Source organism: Conger conger, chromosome 6 (assembly GCF_963514075.1).
Source record: "Conger conger chromosome 6, fConCon1.1, whole genome shotgun sequence".
Classification (NCBI taxonomy): domain Eukaryota; kingdom Metazoa; phylum Chordata; class Actinopteri; order Anguilliformes; family Congridae; genus Conger; species Conger conger.
The window spans coordinates 43,598,775-43,614,054 of record NC_083765.1 but is presented as its reverse complement, the minus strand read 5'-3'; the positions used below and the strand labels follow the sequence as shown (position 1 = coordinate 43,614,054).

The window sequence follows — 15,280 nt, the reverse complement described above, 5'->3', positions numbered from 1 at the left end:
CACAGGGCACACACATACACACACACACACACACACACACAGGGCCTTATAAAAATAATCTGAAATGTGGCCAGTGTGTGTGTGTGTGTGTGTGTGTGTGTGTGTGTGCATGTGTATTTCCAGCTGGATCTCACAATGCTCTATCAGGGGGTGAAAGGGCATGAGAGCCTGGGTCTGCATCCAACACAGAGCACACAGGAGAGGGGAGCGATTGTGTGTGTGCCCGTGTGCTTTGTTTGCAAGGCTCTGGCAAGCCTGGGTATCTGGGGCTGGGGCTGGGGCTGGGATCTGGGGATGGGATCTGGGGATGGGATCTGGGGCTGGGGATGTGGGCTGGGGATGTGGGCTGGGGATGTGGGCTGGGATCTGGGGCTGGGGGCTGGGGGCTGGGGATGTGGGCTGGGGATGTGGGCTGGGATCTGGGGCTGGGGGCTGGGGGCTGGGGATGTGGGCTGGGGATGTGGGCTGGGATCTGGGGCTGGGGGCTGGGGATGTGGGCTGCGGATGTGGGCTGGGGATGTGGGCTGGGATCTGGGATCTGGGGCTGGGGATGTGGGCTGGGATCTGGGATCTGGGGCTGGGGACTAGGGAGGCCGCAGGGGAGAAGCTTTAAGGGCCGTGGTACACTGTCATCAGGGATTGCTGCAGTTTACTCCTGATGACGGAAGTCATTAAAATGGAGCCAGGTGACACTGCCATATGCTAGGCAGAGATTGTCCTGGATGTGGGCCAGGAGAGTGTCTGGACTTTGGAGCAGGGGAGAGGGGAGAAGTGAGAGGGGAGGAAGGGGGTGGGGGGTGTAGGGGTCATCCACATTGGGTGCTGGGGTAACAGAATGCAGGGATTGCGAGGCTCTAACACACACTCACCGGGGCTTGGGTCAGACGAAGAATGCTGCCATTCTTGATGTCCAGACGGTTCTAGAACACAGGGACAGACAAGAGCAATCAAACACAGACAAGAGGTCTCTGTGGAGCAGTCCGCTGTGACACAATCCAGCAGCTTCTGAGAATGTGTGCGCACACACACCTCTCCCAAACGCTCCTCTCACTAACAGCATACTACACACACATACATGCTGGCACAAACGTACATACAGGGCTACCTCTGCACTCTTTAAATGTGTCACTCCTTTGTCTAACTGGAAGGGCTGCACAGCATGACTCAGACTGAGAGAGAGAGAGAGAGAGAGAGACAGAGAGAGGAAGAGAGAGAGAAGGGAGGCAGGGAAGAGAGAAAAGAGGGAGCAAGCAAAAAAAGAAGTGAGAACAAGAGGGAGAGAGGGCACAAACAGTGACAGAGTGAAGGCAGGGAGAGATGGAGGGCGAGAGTGGAGAAAGAAAGAGAATGAGAAAGAGAAAAAGCAGAAATGGAGGGAATGTGGAAGAAACTGTTTCATGTCCGCACTCGCCCATGCGCCACACACGCACACACGCGCGCAAACACACACACCTACAGAGTCCTGTTCTGTAGTGACTGGCCCACACGCATATTTGAGATACCGCTAATTCCTGCTCGCACAGACAGCTCACTTGTTCTCACCAGCAGCAGTTCGGCAAACTCAGTTAGGGAACCAGACTGCAAGGGCAGTGTCCACTGGTGGGGTACTAACACTGTACCCTTGTGCAGGTACCTGACCTGAATTAAAACACCAAGCTCCATGAAAGGACTGTCTGTACAATGCTAAGTGCATGATAAGAGATTCCACCACATTTCCACGGTAGAGCTGAACCAGACTGGCTCACTAACACCCCTTTCACACTGTAGAGTTGAACCAGGCTGGCTCACTAACACCCCTTTCTCACTGTAGAGCTGAACCAGATTACACTTTAGTAGCAATAATTGTAACCAAACCCCACAGTTCCCTTTTTCAAATTCAAAATCTGAATCCCATTCTAGCCACCAGACACAGGTGTCCATTTCATGACTTCTCAACTCGTTACATATTACATGCACAGTCACACACACACAAACAAATAACAGATCTGTGTTTAGGAGTTGAAAACAAGAAGAGGAAGAGCTGTGCTTGCTCACCGACTCGGTGATGTAGGTCTGAATGCCGTCGGTGTACTGCAGGGCGTAATTATCCGGCCCGGGGAGATTCCAGCTACGGAGACAGAGGGAACAAGAGCGCGTTTACACACACACACCTTTCAGAGGGAACAAGAGCGGGTTTACACACACGCACCTCTCAGAGGGAACAAGAGCAGGTTTACACACACACCTTTCAGAGGGAACAACAGCAGGTTTACACACACACACCTTTCAGAGGGAACAAGAGCGGGTTTACACACACACCTTTCAGAGGGAACAACAGCAGGTTTACACACACACCTTTCAGAGGGAATAAGAGCAGGTTCACACACACACACACACCTTTCAGAGGGAACAACAGCAGGTTTACACACACACACCTTTCAGAGGGAACAAGAGCGGGTTTACACACACACCTTTCAGATGGAACAACAGCAGGTTTACACACACACCTTTCAGAGGGAATAAGAGCAGGTTCACACACACACACCTTTCAGAGGGAACAACAGCAGGTTTACACACACACACCTTTCAGAGGGAACAAGAGTGGGTTTACACACACACACCTTTCAGAGGGAACAGCAGCAGGTTTACACACACACACATCTTTCAGAGGGAACAAGAGCGCGTTTACACACACACGCACCTTTCAGAGGGAACAAGAGCAGGTTTACACATACACACCTTTCAGAGAGAACAACAGCAGGTTTACACACACACACACCTTTCACAGGGAACAAGAGTGGGTTTACACACACACACCTTTCAGAGGGAACAGCAGCAGGTTTACACACACACACATCTTTCAGAGGGAACAAGAGCGCGTTTACACACGCACCTTTCAGAGGGAACAAGAGCAGGTTTACACACACACACCTTTCAGAGGGAACAGCAGCAGGTTTACACATGCACCTTTCAGTGGGAACAACAGCAGGTTTACACACACGCACCTTTCAGAGGGAACAAGTGCAGGTTTACACACACACACACACCTTTCAACACATTTTGGTCAATCGTTACAGGACCTTTAGGCCCGGAGCAGATGCTGTAACCCAGAGCAACAGACGCAGCTTTCACTTTCGCATCGTGCCCATTCATACAGCAGGACACTTACAGAACTAAGCAATGGGATGAATTAGTAGAAATAGAGTAAACATTTTTCAGCTTCAGAGCTTCATGGACTCTTTGGAAAAAGGTTAGAGAGAGAGCCCTGACCCTCTGGGGGTTGGGTTAAAGGAAGGTGGTGTGTAGTGGGGGGGGTTAAAGGAAGGTGGTGTGTAGTGGGGGGGGTTAAAGGAAGGTGGTGTGTAGTGGGGGGGGGGTTAAAGGAAGGTGGTGTGTAGTGGGGGGGGTTAGAGGAAGGTGGTGAGTAGTGGGGGGGGTTAAAGGAAGGTGGTGTGTAGTGGGGGGGGTTGGGTTAGATGAAGGTGGTGTGTAGTAGGGGGTTGGGTTAGATGAAGGTGGTGTGTAGTGGGGGGGGTTGGGTTAGATGAAGGTGGTGTGTAGTGAGGGGGGTTAGATGAAGGTGGTGTGCAGTGGGGGGGTTAGAGGAAGGTGGTGTGTAGTGGGGGGGGGGTTAGAGGAAGGTGGTGTGTAGTGGGGGATTTGGTTAGATGAAGGTGGTGTGTGGGGGGGGGTTAGAGGAAGGTGGTGTGTAGTGGGGGGGGGTTAGAGGAAGGTGGTGTGTAGTGGGGGGGGTTGGGTTAGATGAAGGTGGTGTGTAGTGGGGGGGGTTAAAGGAAGGTGGTGTGTAGTGGGGGGGGGTTAAAGGAAGGTGGTGTGTAGTGGGGGGGGGTTAAAGGAAGGTGGTGTGTAGTGGGGGGGGGTTAAAGGAAGGTGGTGTGTAGTGGGGGGGGTTAAAGGAAGGTGGTGTGTAGTGGGGGGGGGTTAGAGGAAGGTGGTGAGTAGTGGGGGGGGTTAGATGAAGGTGGTGTGTAGTGGGGGGGGTTAAAGGAAGGTGGTGTGTAGTGGGGGGGGTTAGAGGAAGGTGGTGAGTAGTGGGGGGGGTTAGATGAAGGTGGTGTGTAGTGGGGGGGGTTAAAGGAAGGTGGTGTGTAGTGGGGGGGGGGTTAGAGGAAGGTGGTGTGTAGTGGGGGGGGTTAAAGGAAGGTGGTGTGTAGTGGGGGGGGTTAAAGGAAGGTGGTGTGTAGTGGGGGGGGGTTAGAGGAAGGTGGTGTGTAGCGGGGGGGGTTAAAGGAAGGTGGTGTGTAGTGGGGGGGGGGTTAGAGGAAGGTGGTGTGTAGTGGGGGGGGTTAAAGGAAGGTGGTGTGTAGTGGGGGGGGGTTAAGGAAGGTGGTGTGTAGTGGGGGGGGGTTAGAGGAAGGTGGTGTGTAGGGGGGGGTTGGGTTAGATGAAGGTGGTGTGTAGGGGGGGGGTTGGGTTAGATGAAGGTGGTGTGTAGTGGAGGGGGTTAGATGAAGGTGGTGTGTAGTGGGGGGGGGGGGTTAGAGGAAGGTGGTGTGTAGTGGGGGGGGGTTAAAGGAAGGTGGTGTGTAGTGGGGGGGGTTAGAGGAAGGTGGTGTGTAGTGGGGGGGGTTGGGTTAGATGAAGGTGGTGTGTAGTGGGGGGTTGGGTTAGATGAAGGTGGTGTGTAGGGGGGGGGGTTAGATGAAGGTGGTGTGTAGTGGGGGGGTTAGATGAAGGTGGTGTGTAGTGAGGGGGGTTAGATGAAGGTGGTGTGTAGTGGGGGGGGTTGGGTTAGATGAAGGTGGTGTGTAGTGGGGGGTTGGGTTAGATGAAGGTGGTGTGTAGTGGGGGGGGTTAGAGGAAGGTGGTGTGTAGTGGGGGGGGTTGGGTTAGATGAAGGTGGCGTGTAGTGGGGGGTTGGGTTAGATGAAGGTGGTGTGTAGGGGGGGGGGTTGGGTTAGATGAAGGTGGCGTGTAGTGGGGGGTTGGGTTAGATGAAGGTGGTGTGTAGGGGGGGGTTAGATGAAGGTGGTGTGTAGTGGGGGGGGTTAGAGGAAGGTGGTGTGTAGTGGGGGGGTTGGGTTAGATGAAGGTGGTGTGTAGTGGGGGGTTGGGTTAGATGAAGGTGGTGTGTAGTGGGGGGGGTTAGAGGAAGGTGGTGTGTAGTGGGGGGGGTTGGGTTAGATGAAGGTGGCGTGTAGTGGGGGGTTGGGTTAGATGAAGGTGGTGTGTAGTGGGGGGGGTTGGGTTAGAGGAAGGTGGTGTGTAGTGGGGGGTTGGGTTAGATGAAGGTGGTGTGTAGTGGGGGGGGTTAGATGAAGGTGGTGTGTAGTGGGGGGGGTTAGAGGAAGGTGGTGTGTAGTGGGGGGGGTTAGAGGAAGGTGGTGTGTAGTGGGGGGGGTTGGGTTAGATGAAGGTGGCGTGTAGTGGGGGGTTGGGTTAGATGAAGGTGGTGTGTAGTGGGGGGGGTTGGGTTAGAGGAAGGTGGTGTGTAGTGGGGGGTTGGGTTAGATGAAGGTGGTGTGTAGTGGGGGGGGTTAGATGAAGGTGGTGTGTAGTGGGGGGGGTTAGAGGAAGGTGGTGTGTAGTGGGGGGGGTTAGATGAAGGTGGTGTGTAGTGGGGGGGGTTAGAGGAAGGTGGTGTGTAGTGGGGGGGGTTAGAGGAAGGTGGTGTGTAGTGGGGGGGGTTAGAGGAAGGTGGTGTGTAGTGGGGGGGGGGGGTTAGAGGAAGGTGGTGTGTAGTGAGGGGCCTTGCCGCCTACCTCCAGTTCAGTTTCACAGTCTCTCAGGCTCTGTCTGAAATGGCTCACTATTTACCAATTACTAATCCCTAACTAGTGAATATCCATATAGTGGGCTATATAGTTTACTGCTGCATATCGCCACAAAACCGTTAACAAACGTATCATATAGCCGGTTCTTAAAACTTTACTCCAGAGATATTAAGCCAAAATTTTTCTCTTGCAATGCCCAGTCAAGATGTGGTCACATAACCCTGTGGCGTTCAATTTGTAATCAACATTTTTATGCATTTTTACTCACAAAAAAAGTTTTCGTACAAACATGAAACTACATGGCCGTGGCTTATTTTAGATGGGACATTACATTTACATTTTTTTACATTTTTGTCATTTGGCAGACACTTTTAATCCAAAGCGACATAGGTTCTACCACAAGTCAAAGCATCACATCCAGAACTAGGATAATACACATGGAATGCTGTTCTAAACATAGTCGTCATCATAAGTGCAAATTGTTTTTTTTTTGGGGGGGGGGTTAGACAAGGATAGGGATATCAGAAAGGAGGGGCGGGGGAAATCAGGAGGGAGGACTAAGGTAGAGTTTGAAAAGGTAAGGTGGGTTTTGAGTCGAAATAGGGGGAGGGATTCTGCTGTCCTGACAGTGGTAGGCAAGTCATTCCACCACTGATGAACCAGAACAGAAAACAGGCGTGAACGTGCAGCTCGACCACCAGGTGCACTTAGAGAGGGAACCATAAGGCAACCAGAGCTGGCAGACCGGGGTGGTCTAGCTGGGGAGTAGGGAGTGATCAAGGATTGTACGTAAGGTGGTGCTGGTCCCCTTAGCAGCCTGAAATGCCAATACTAGGGCCTTGAAACGGATGCGTGCGGCAATAGGAAGCCAGTGGAGGCCAATGAGAAGCGGGGTGACATGAGCCGACCTGGGCTGACTGGTGATCAGGCGGGCTGCACATTCTGGACCAGCTGGAGGGGCTTGATGGCACACGCTGGGAGACCGGCTAGGAGGTAGTTGCAGTAATCCAGGCGGGAAATGACGAGCGTCTGCACTAGGAGCTGGGTGGCTTTCTCCGTCAGGAGATGACGGATACGGCGTACATTATACAGAAAGAACCTGCAGGTTCTGGCAGTAGAGGATACTTGTGGAGCCAGGGTGAGGCAGTTATCAAGAGTCACCCCAAGATTCTTTGCCGTATGGGAGGAGGAAACTACAAAGTCCTCAACGGTCAGTGAGAGGTTGATTGACGGAGAGGACTTAGCAGGGATGTAGAGAAGCTCAGTCTTGGCAAGGTTGAGCTTCAGGTGGTGGGAAGTCATCCACGCAGAGATATCAGCCAAGCAGGCAGAGATCTGTGTGGTGACTTGGGTGTTGGGGGGGAAGGAAATAAAGAGTTGGGTGTCATCAGTGTAAGAATGATAAGAAAAGCCATGGGAAGAGATAACAGAACCAAGAGACATGGTGTATAGCGAGAAGAGGAGTGGCCCAAGAACTGAGCCCTGCGGGACTCCAGTTTGTAGGGGGTGAGGGTCAGAGACTGAGCCCCTCCAAGTCACCTGGTAAGAGCGACCAGAGAGGTAGGAGGAAAACCAAGCGAGTGCAGACCCTGTGACACCCATCCCAGACAGCGATGAGAGCAGAATCTCATGGTTGACTGTATCGAAGGCGGCCGACAGGTCGAGGAAGATGAGGACAGAGGAGAGGGATTTGGCTTTAGCAGAGTGGAGTGCCTCAGTGACCGCGAGCAGGGCGGTCTCAGTGGAGTGGCCACTCTTGAAGCCAGACTAGTTGGGGTCATGGAGATTGTTCTGAAGAAGATAAGGGGACAGTTGGGAGCAGACCGCCCGTTCCAGAGTTTTAGCGAGAAAAGGAAGAAGAGAGACAGGCCGGTAGTTGTTCAGGGCAGAGGGGTCAAGAGTAGGTTTTTTGAGGAGGGGAGTGACTCTGGCCCTCTTCAGGGAAGAGGGCATGGTGCCGGAAGAGAGGGAGGTATTGATTAGAGAGGAGAGAAAAGGGAGAATGTCATTGGATATAGATTGTAGGAGGGGAGAGGGGATGGGGTGAAGAGGACAGGTGGTCGGGTGGTGGGATGTAAGGAGTTTCAATGTGTTGGCGTCAGAGAGGGGAGAAAAGGAGGCTAGGGAGTTGGGGAAGGTAGGAGGGTCAGAAGGGGGAGAGGGTTGTGAGAAGGAATTGCGAATGGCATCAACCTTCCTTTCAAAGAGGGAGACAAAGTCATCAGGTGTGAGTGATGAGGGGGGTGGGGGGGTAGGGGGGACCAGAAGAGAGGAGAAGGTTGAAAACAGTTTGCGGGGATTAGAGGCTGCCGCGTGTCATAGTAGTACACATTTTCACTGAGTAAACATCTACAACACAACCCCCCTACACATTTATATCCGAAAATTGAACAATTGAATTTGGATACTAGAACAAGATGGCTGGCGGGCAATCTAGTTTACTAGTTTGTGAATAGTGAGCCATTTCAGACACAGCCTCAGTGTCAGTTCTGCATCAAATCCCACACAATGACCCTTGACCCCAGACTGAGAGAGAACTACCAGGGCCCTCTCTCTCGCAGTCATAAAACACACACACTTGGACAGGAAATAGTCATGAAACCTTTGCACACAAGCATACATACACACATGCATGCAGGCATACACAAGCCTAGTTTTTAATCTCCAAGTGCTCACACAACAAGCGCACAGAAAGCACTTTTTAGACCCATTAAAAACATGCTCACACATAAAGGTTCTACAGATATTTGTCATCATTATGATCCCAGCAAACAAGTCTACTATGAATGAACCACACACTAGCCGCCTGGGCTGTACATCTGAAGAATGAGTGCGGGTGAGTACGTGCACCACACACTTTTTGAGAATTGGGTAATTGGACTGAGTCATCCCCTCAGGAGTCAAAAGGATTGCAGAACCATGGTGCTGTCCAAAACTCAATGAGGCTGCCCTGACCAACTGTCTGCATAGAGCAGCCAAGTTAATTCCTTCTACTTGGTGCTTCTGCTGTTAGTGTACAGTGCACAGATTAAATAATGCTTTCATGCTCTTGCCACTGCTAAATTAATTCCTCTTTTGTATTTATTTTTATTTTGCAGTGTCATTTCTTTTCAAAAATGTTTTTGCTGTGGTTCTAGAGGAAAGACAGATAATAGGAAGTTTTCTGTTGGCCCTGTATATGGTGATATATATATATATTTTATATAACTAGCTGTCTCTGACCTATTTCCTTATATCCACAAATAGAGGTGCTCTAACATTTCTGCCGTAAACACATTACCTGAGGTGCTGAACTCGACTACAATTTCTGCTTGCACATACCAGACCAAAAATAAGTTTAGCAACCAAAAGAATCTTTGAAAATCTTTCTTAAAAATACCTCTGCAATCTGCAGTGTCTGAAACTCCAATTATTCCAAAGAAAGTATTTGGCACACACCAAAGAGTCAATCATAAGGTATAAAATATATGTAACCTGAAGCTGAATAATCTAGTTTAGATCAATTAAGCCTCATTCACTCTTATAAAATGAGAGTTGTCTGAATTTGAGTGTCTAATACAATCAAATTATCTCTCTCTCTCTCTCTCTCTCTCACACTCAACCTCTCTCTCCCTCCCTCTCTCCCACTCTCTCTCTCACTCTATCTCTCACTCTCACTCTCTCTCTCACTCTCTCCAAAGTTTCTGCCTCTACCCGACAGTTCCCCCTCACTGTCCCCTGGCCTCCTAGGCTGCTTCCTCTCCCTCCCTCTCTCTCTTGAAACACAGTGACCTTTCATAAAACACAGTCACTCAGGGTCTTACATGTATTCCCCACTACATGCAATTCATCGCCGTCCATTTTGCAATCTGCTAGTGCATTAGTCACTGCTAATCCATACTGCCTGCACCTGCCCTGCGGTTACTCCCCAGTTACTCCTGAAACATGCTTTTCGGCCACAGGCAGGCAGTGCTCTGGCCACTTAAAATGGTTACAAATAAAGCTCAGTTTAGTTTGAACACTTACCCGTCGCAAACTTCCTTGATCACAGCCGAGAGGGGCTTTTTCTGCAAGAGAGGGAGATTGTTGTCCGTTGGTGGAGGGCATTATTTCCAAAAGAGAACAGCTGGATTGCTAGCTACTACCTCGTAGATGTGTTAAGGACAGGAAGAAAAATAGGCAGACAAGTGGATGGCAAAACAGGATTACAGGGACACCCTGCCAGATCCAGAACAGTGGTTTATTTTTATTTTTTTAACTGGAAACTCAAGTGACTGAAACATACACTTATGTGTGCCTGTGGCACTAAGCTCTGGTGTCTCAACACCGCTTCCCTGTAATTTGTGGCCTAGTGCGGTAACCCCATTGCAGGCTCTGCTGAAATGTGCAGAGGACCCATCAGAAGCCTAGTGAAGTGCCGAATGGGCCAATCACGGGGCTAGTGATGCACAGAAGGGGCCAATCACAGATATTATGATGGGCCATTGTGGTCCGCTCGGCTGAGAAGCCCCAGAACAAACTCGGGTTTGGCAGATGAACGCTCGCTCGCACTGCTGAAGACCACCCTCAACAATCCCACTTCCTGTCTATCTCCAAACTCGGCAGTAGCAAACCGTATAACCTGCCACCACCTCTTCAAGCACCACCCGCAAACCCATCGTCAAACTATCACCCCACAGGTCTATTAACACTACATGTACGCCCATGTTTCACACATACACAGAGGGGTTTTTACAACGCTAGATTATGCGTCTAGAGGCAAGCCCAGGTATAAATGACCCTGTCCTTAACCCAGTAAAACCCAAACCCAGCCCGCCCCGTTGGTTCTGACACACAGTACCTGGTCCAGATCAATAAGCTGGGGGTAAGCCCCCGGCATCTGGATGGCGATCTTCACAATGTCCTTTGGTGGCGGCATGTTGAAGTGTGTGTGAGCGTGTGTGTGTGTGTCAGAGACTCAGCTGCTGCCTAGCTCAGAGGAGCAAGCCAGACAGGGCCCTGAAAGAGAAAGAGAAAAATAAATGTATTCAGAGATGAACTCACACTCACACATAAAAACGAACACACACACACCCACACACGCACACAGTACAATATACTTTAAAAAAACCCAAGAAACACTCAAGACACACCAACAAAGTGAAACTGTGAGAAACCACACATTTTCACACATCAGACAGGCTCTGTCCGCCTCACGCACAGTGCCCCATAATACTGGTCCTGGGCCCAGAGAACAGCCCTTCTCGCGAGGACACGTCAGCTCATTACCAGCAGCAGGGCTAAAGCCAACGCTGGCCTCGTTACGTGCTTTATTTTCAGAATCAACTTCCTCTTTGTAATGCTGTAAGATAAGAAACCTCCTGTGTCCAGTTCCAGGTCTGTATGTGCGTGTGTGCGTCTGTGTGTGTGTGTGTGTGCGCGCGCGTGTGTGTGTGTGTCTGTGTGTGTGCGTGTCTGTGTGTGTGTGTGTGTGCGCGTGTCTGTGTGTGTGTGTGTGTGTGTGTGTGTATTGTGTGTGTGTGCCTCAGAGTGAGAGAGAGTATAGAATGGGCCATGCACCAGCACACGTACAGCACCAGTTTTCCACTTGATCAACAGAAGCCATTGTAGATGTGTTTAACAGGCTCTGGAGTTCCCACATGGGATTCTGGGTAAAGCTGAGGACTGTTGCAATCGGAATACCTTGATTAGTAATCCATTAGCCAAAGGAGAAGTGTGCGCACATATGTGTGTTATTTAAAACTGACATTTTTGGTCCTCGTAAACTGCCTAACCTACATAGACCCCAGAAATAATATCCTTCCGCGCACTCACACATACGCAGACACACACACACGCACACACACATACGCAGACACAATTAGAAACAGACCGCAGCAGGACTGAAAAACTTCTTACGATCGCCGCACTTGGACATGAGTCAGCAGTGCGTTTTCCAGTTTACAAATCAACTCTCTCCTCAAATCCAATTGTGCAGTCTTGCGGCTCATTTTTTCTTCTCTTTTTTAAAATAAAAATTGATCTTTTTTTTTGCTACAATACAAAAGCACCAGTTGCCAGCATGTAAAAAAAGAGAGCTTTGTGTGTAATTTTGAGCAATGTGTAATTTTCCATATAAAAAAATTACATATTTGATGCCTTCTCACAATGGCATTTTTTGCAGCAATATCGATTCAAAGTGTTTGTATTCTTAAATTGCTCATCTATATGCAGTTTTGCATCGCTGGTATCAGGTGCACCATTCCCCCCACATGTTCTATGATGCACGCACAGATGGTTCCATGTCAAATGTGAAAGAGCAAGTGTCTAAAGTCCAAAAAGCGTCTTTAAAATAAGATCATTCCAATATTACCATGTCAAAGGACATTGATTCTAGGCAGTCTTGTTTCCCAAAAATACGCTACTGCTGAATTGTCTCCAAAGAAAAATAGGCACTCGATATGGATCAGATGGATCTCTGGTAATTGGAGTGTGGAAACAAACGTTTGTGACCACCGATGTCGCCACATCGACCAAAACTGAAAAATGCCACTTTAAAATGCCATTTACCTGTGTAGTGTCTAACATCCGCAAAACAACATGGTGGCCCACACCACACAGTCTGTACCTCAGAGGCAAGTTTGGTCAGTGTCACAACATCACAGAGCACACCGATCAACCAATCAGAGACCCCCTGTCTCAGGAAACTCGCTCACAGAGGCAGTGCAGCAGATGCAGCCCAGAGAGACGAGATCACAGACACATCTGGGCTCAGTGTAGAGGGTCACAGACACATCTGGGCTCAGTGTAGAGGGTCACAGACCCTGTGATCTGGTGAAACAAAGATGCTACGTGAGCCGCAAAAAGATGCTGCTGTTGTTGAAGAAGGTCATACAGGAGAAAGGACCTGGCCAATCATAAGCAATAAATGTAAAAAAAATATATATATAAAAAAAAATTGTATGAGAAGGTATGTTTGTTGAAGCACCTGACTGGGGGCTCTATTAGAGTCTATTGGAGAATTGATGTGGGCGCTTGGTTCAACAGAAGCACTTATGCCACACAGATGCGTGTGTAACTTTATGGTCAGACCATAGACCACACAGGATTCCTTCTTTGTGAGGTTCACAAATGGCCTCATTTACACGTAGTTATGTGAAGCAGATGGGTAGTGTTTCTGATGGGATCCCCAGTGGTGATTAGGAGATGCTGCCTGGATTCCTTAATGCAAATAGTCTGGAGAAATGTGAGCGAATCTGGGCTTTCCATATTCCAGAACGCATCACAGACAGGATGGAACTCGCCTGCTCTTGTAGATCCACCCCTGTGCATCATGGGAAATGCAGTCCCTGTGGGGAGTAGGAAGAGCGCTGCCCACAACCCTCCCCACCCGACACACATGCTATTCTGTGATTGGCAGGTGGGGGAGGAAAGTTCCTTCCTGCTGAGAGGTTATAACAAAACAAGGCTTTTGCTGATTCCAAAAGTACAACCACCATAAATTACAGCACCCCCCGCCTACCCGTGCCGTACAACAACCACAGAGCATCCATTTAATGGACGCAACCTCTCCCTTAGACAGGAATCATATCAGAAATTTGACAAGTTCAGTGTTGCAACCGAGGTGGTAAGACTTTGAGAGACTTAACTTGCCCACAGTTTCCAAAATCCACACCCACCAACCATAATACTCTCGGGCAACTGTGGGAGGGGCGGTACCACATCTACTACTTCCAGAATAAAACTGCAGATCTGTCCCAACCAGGGCACAGACACGTCCTGCAGTTTCTCCCCAAAACTGTGAGAGTGACAGTCTGTCTCCTAGTGACACTGGATCTCCTGGGCTCATCCTAGCTGTTCACTTCACCCTGTGCTGAAGCGCTAGGTGTGTGTGTGTGACTATATGTTTGTGTGTGTGTGTGACTATATGTTTGTGTGTGTGTGTGTGTGTGCGTGTGTGTGCGTCTGTAGTGAGTGGAGGTGCAGTGTGCGTATCTTTAGGGCGTGTGTGTGTGGTGTGGTGTGGGTTGTGTAACGCAACCCAGCTCACGACTGCACGCTGCGGCCAGACTACAGAATCCAGAGGCGTCTCTTGCCCTCTGACCCCGACCAGACGTCAGTAACAAGAGCCCCCTCCCCCCTGGGGGTCTGCGGGGCTCTTGGCTGCCTGAAATTCCATCACTGGCCCAAAACCGGTGGTGGAGGGGGGCGGAGTGTGCCAGATCCACCACACAGCATAACCCAACTGTCCTGGGACCCAGTACCACTCCCACACACATACACGTACACAACCACCCAAATAAAAACCCTAGGCACTAGGCTCCTTCTCATCTTAAACAGTCCTCCTTCTAGATTTAGTCTACCTATTGTTTAAAGACGTCAGACAATAGATTACTGATGATGACTCTTACCAACACTACCGCACTTGCTGCATTTGCTGATTCTGCTTTCCCCTAAACAGATTTAACCTACTTCCCAGATTTGCCCAATTAACTGGACTCCGACATCACACCACAAAGCAACAATCGCTATGCAAAACCAGTCTCCACTTACTGCGCTCTACCCCTGCTCCGTATTGGCGTGCGCTTTTGCATTACAAAGATAAATTATGTCTTGCTCGTCAAAAGATGGTGTTGTGAAAAACAGGATTTGTAAACTTTAAAGTAAAGTTGCGAGCTTTGTTTAACAACACATTACTTAACAAAACAAATGCATTTAAGTAGCAATTAAGGTATATAAACTGAGCCAATATTGTTAAAAGTAGACTAGCATACATAGGCTATATACTGTACGTATATACTGTAACTTAGGCTACGTCTCTCTCGAAATGTAAAATAATAGCCTACATACGGGAAAGCCTCTTGTAGTCCGAAATCGGTTTTGTCCGAAGACACAATACTGGTCCGAATGAAAACAGGTAGCCTATTCCGAGAACCAGCCCTCAGTCATGGTTTTAGACTATACGCACCCAGACGCACACACTCGGTTCATTCCCACAGGTCAACTCGCCTCCACCGTAACAAAATCTCTTTTGTCGTTTAGCTTTGCTCTTTACCCTCCTACCTGTTGAGAATACGAATTTATTGTCCTCGAAAATGCGTGGAGAAGGTGGGAAGCATTTGTATTCCGTCTTTGTGGTGGCAACCAGTTCTCCGTGGGAAGTTTTCTTGGCAAAAGTTTTCGGGCTGCAACGAACTTCCAGGGTTTCAAAGCAGCTAATTGATCACTTTCACAGTTCCGGGTTGAAGTTGTAGCTTGAATCCCACTCGCCCCCTACAGGACCGAGAAATCTGGCCGTCTGGCTTTTTTCCCCAAAGCAGCGGCGCAAGTGCGCGTTGAATCAGATGCATTGTATCCACCTCCTTATAGTGCATGCCAAATCTTCATGTTTTTTATTTTATTTAACGTCAACAGTTTAGGAGGTGTCATTTCTGGGGTCACCTATATTAAATAGTTTGTGAGGAGAAATCGCTTTTCGCTCCACGTTGAATGAACTTATTCCTGATCGTATGTCTCGCATGTATCCGGATATTGCGTACAGTAGCGTACGTAATGCACTTACACTACCGTGCTTGTGCGGTCTAACCTCAACGGTTGATGGAGAGACC

General features: G+C 49.5%; 1 protein-coding gene across 3 annotated transcripts in view; it reads right to left on the bottom strand.

The window, feature by feature from the left end:
* Positions 1-14,976, bottom strand: part of elmo3 (engulfment and cell motility 3) — a 42,969-nt gene extending 27,993 nt beyond the window's left edge. Inside the window, exons 1-5 of one of the 3 annotated variants that reach the window (XM_061246363.1) lie at positions 14,736-14,976; positions 10,534-10,691; positions 9,720-9,760; positions 2,035-2,107; positions 870-920 (exon numbers count right to left, since the gene is read on the bottom strand). In XM_061246363.1, the coding sequence (XP_061102347.1) occupies positions 870-920; positions 2,035-2,107; positions 9,720-9,760; positions 10,534-10,611 (243 nt within the window). In that variant the 5' untranslated portion in view covers positions 10,612-10,691; positions 14,736-14,976. Of the gene's footprint in view, positions 1-869; positions 921-2,034; positions 2,108-9,719; positions 9,761-10,533; positions 10,692-14,522; positions 14,621-14,640; positions 14,704-14,735 lie in introns of those variants that run through there. The other 2 variants (XM_061246365.1, XM_061246364.1) reach the window with 2 other exon arrangements.
* Positions 14,977-15,280: the final 304 nt, after the last annotated feature.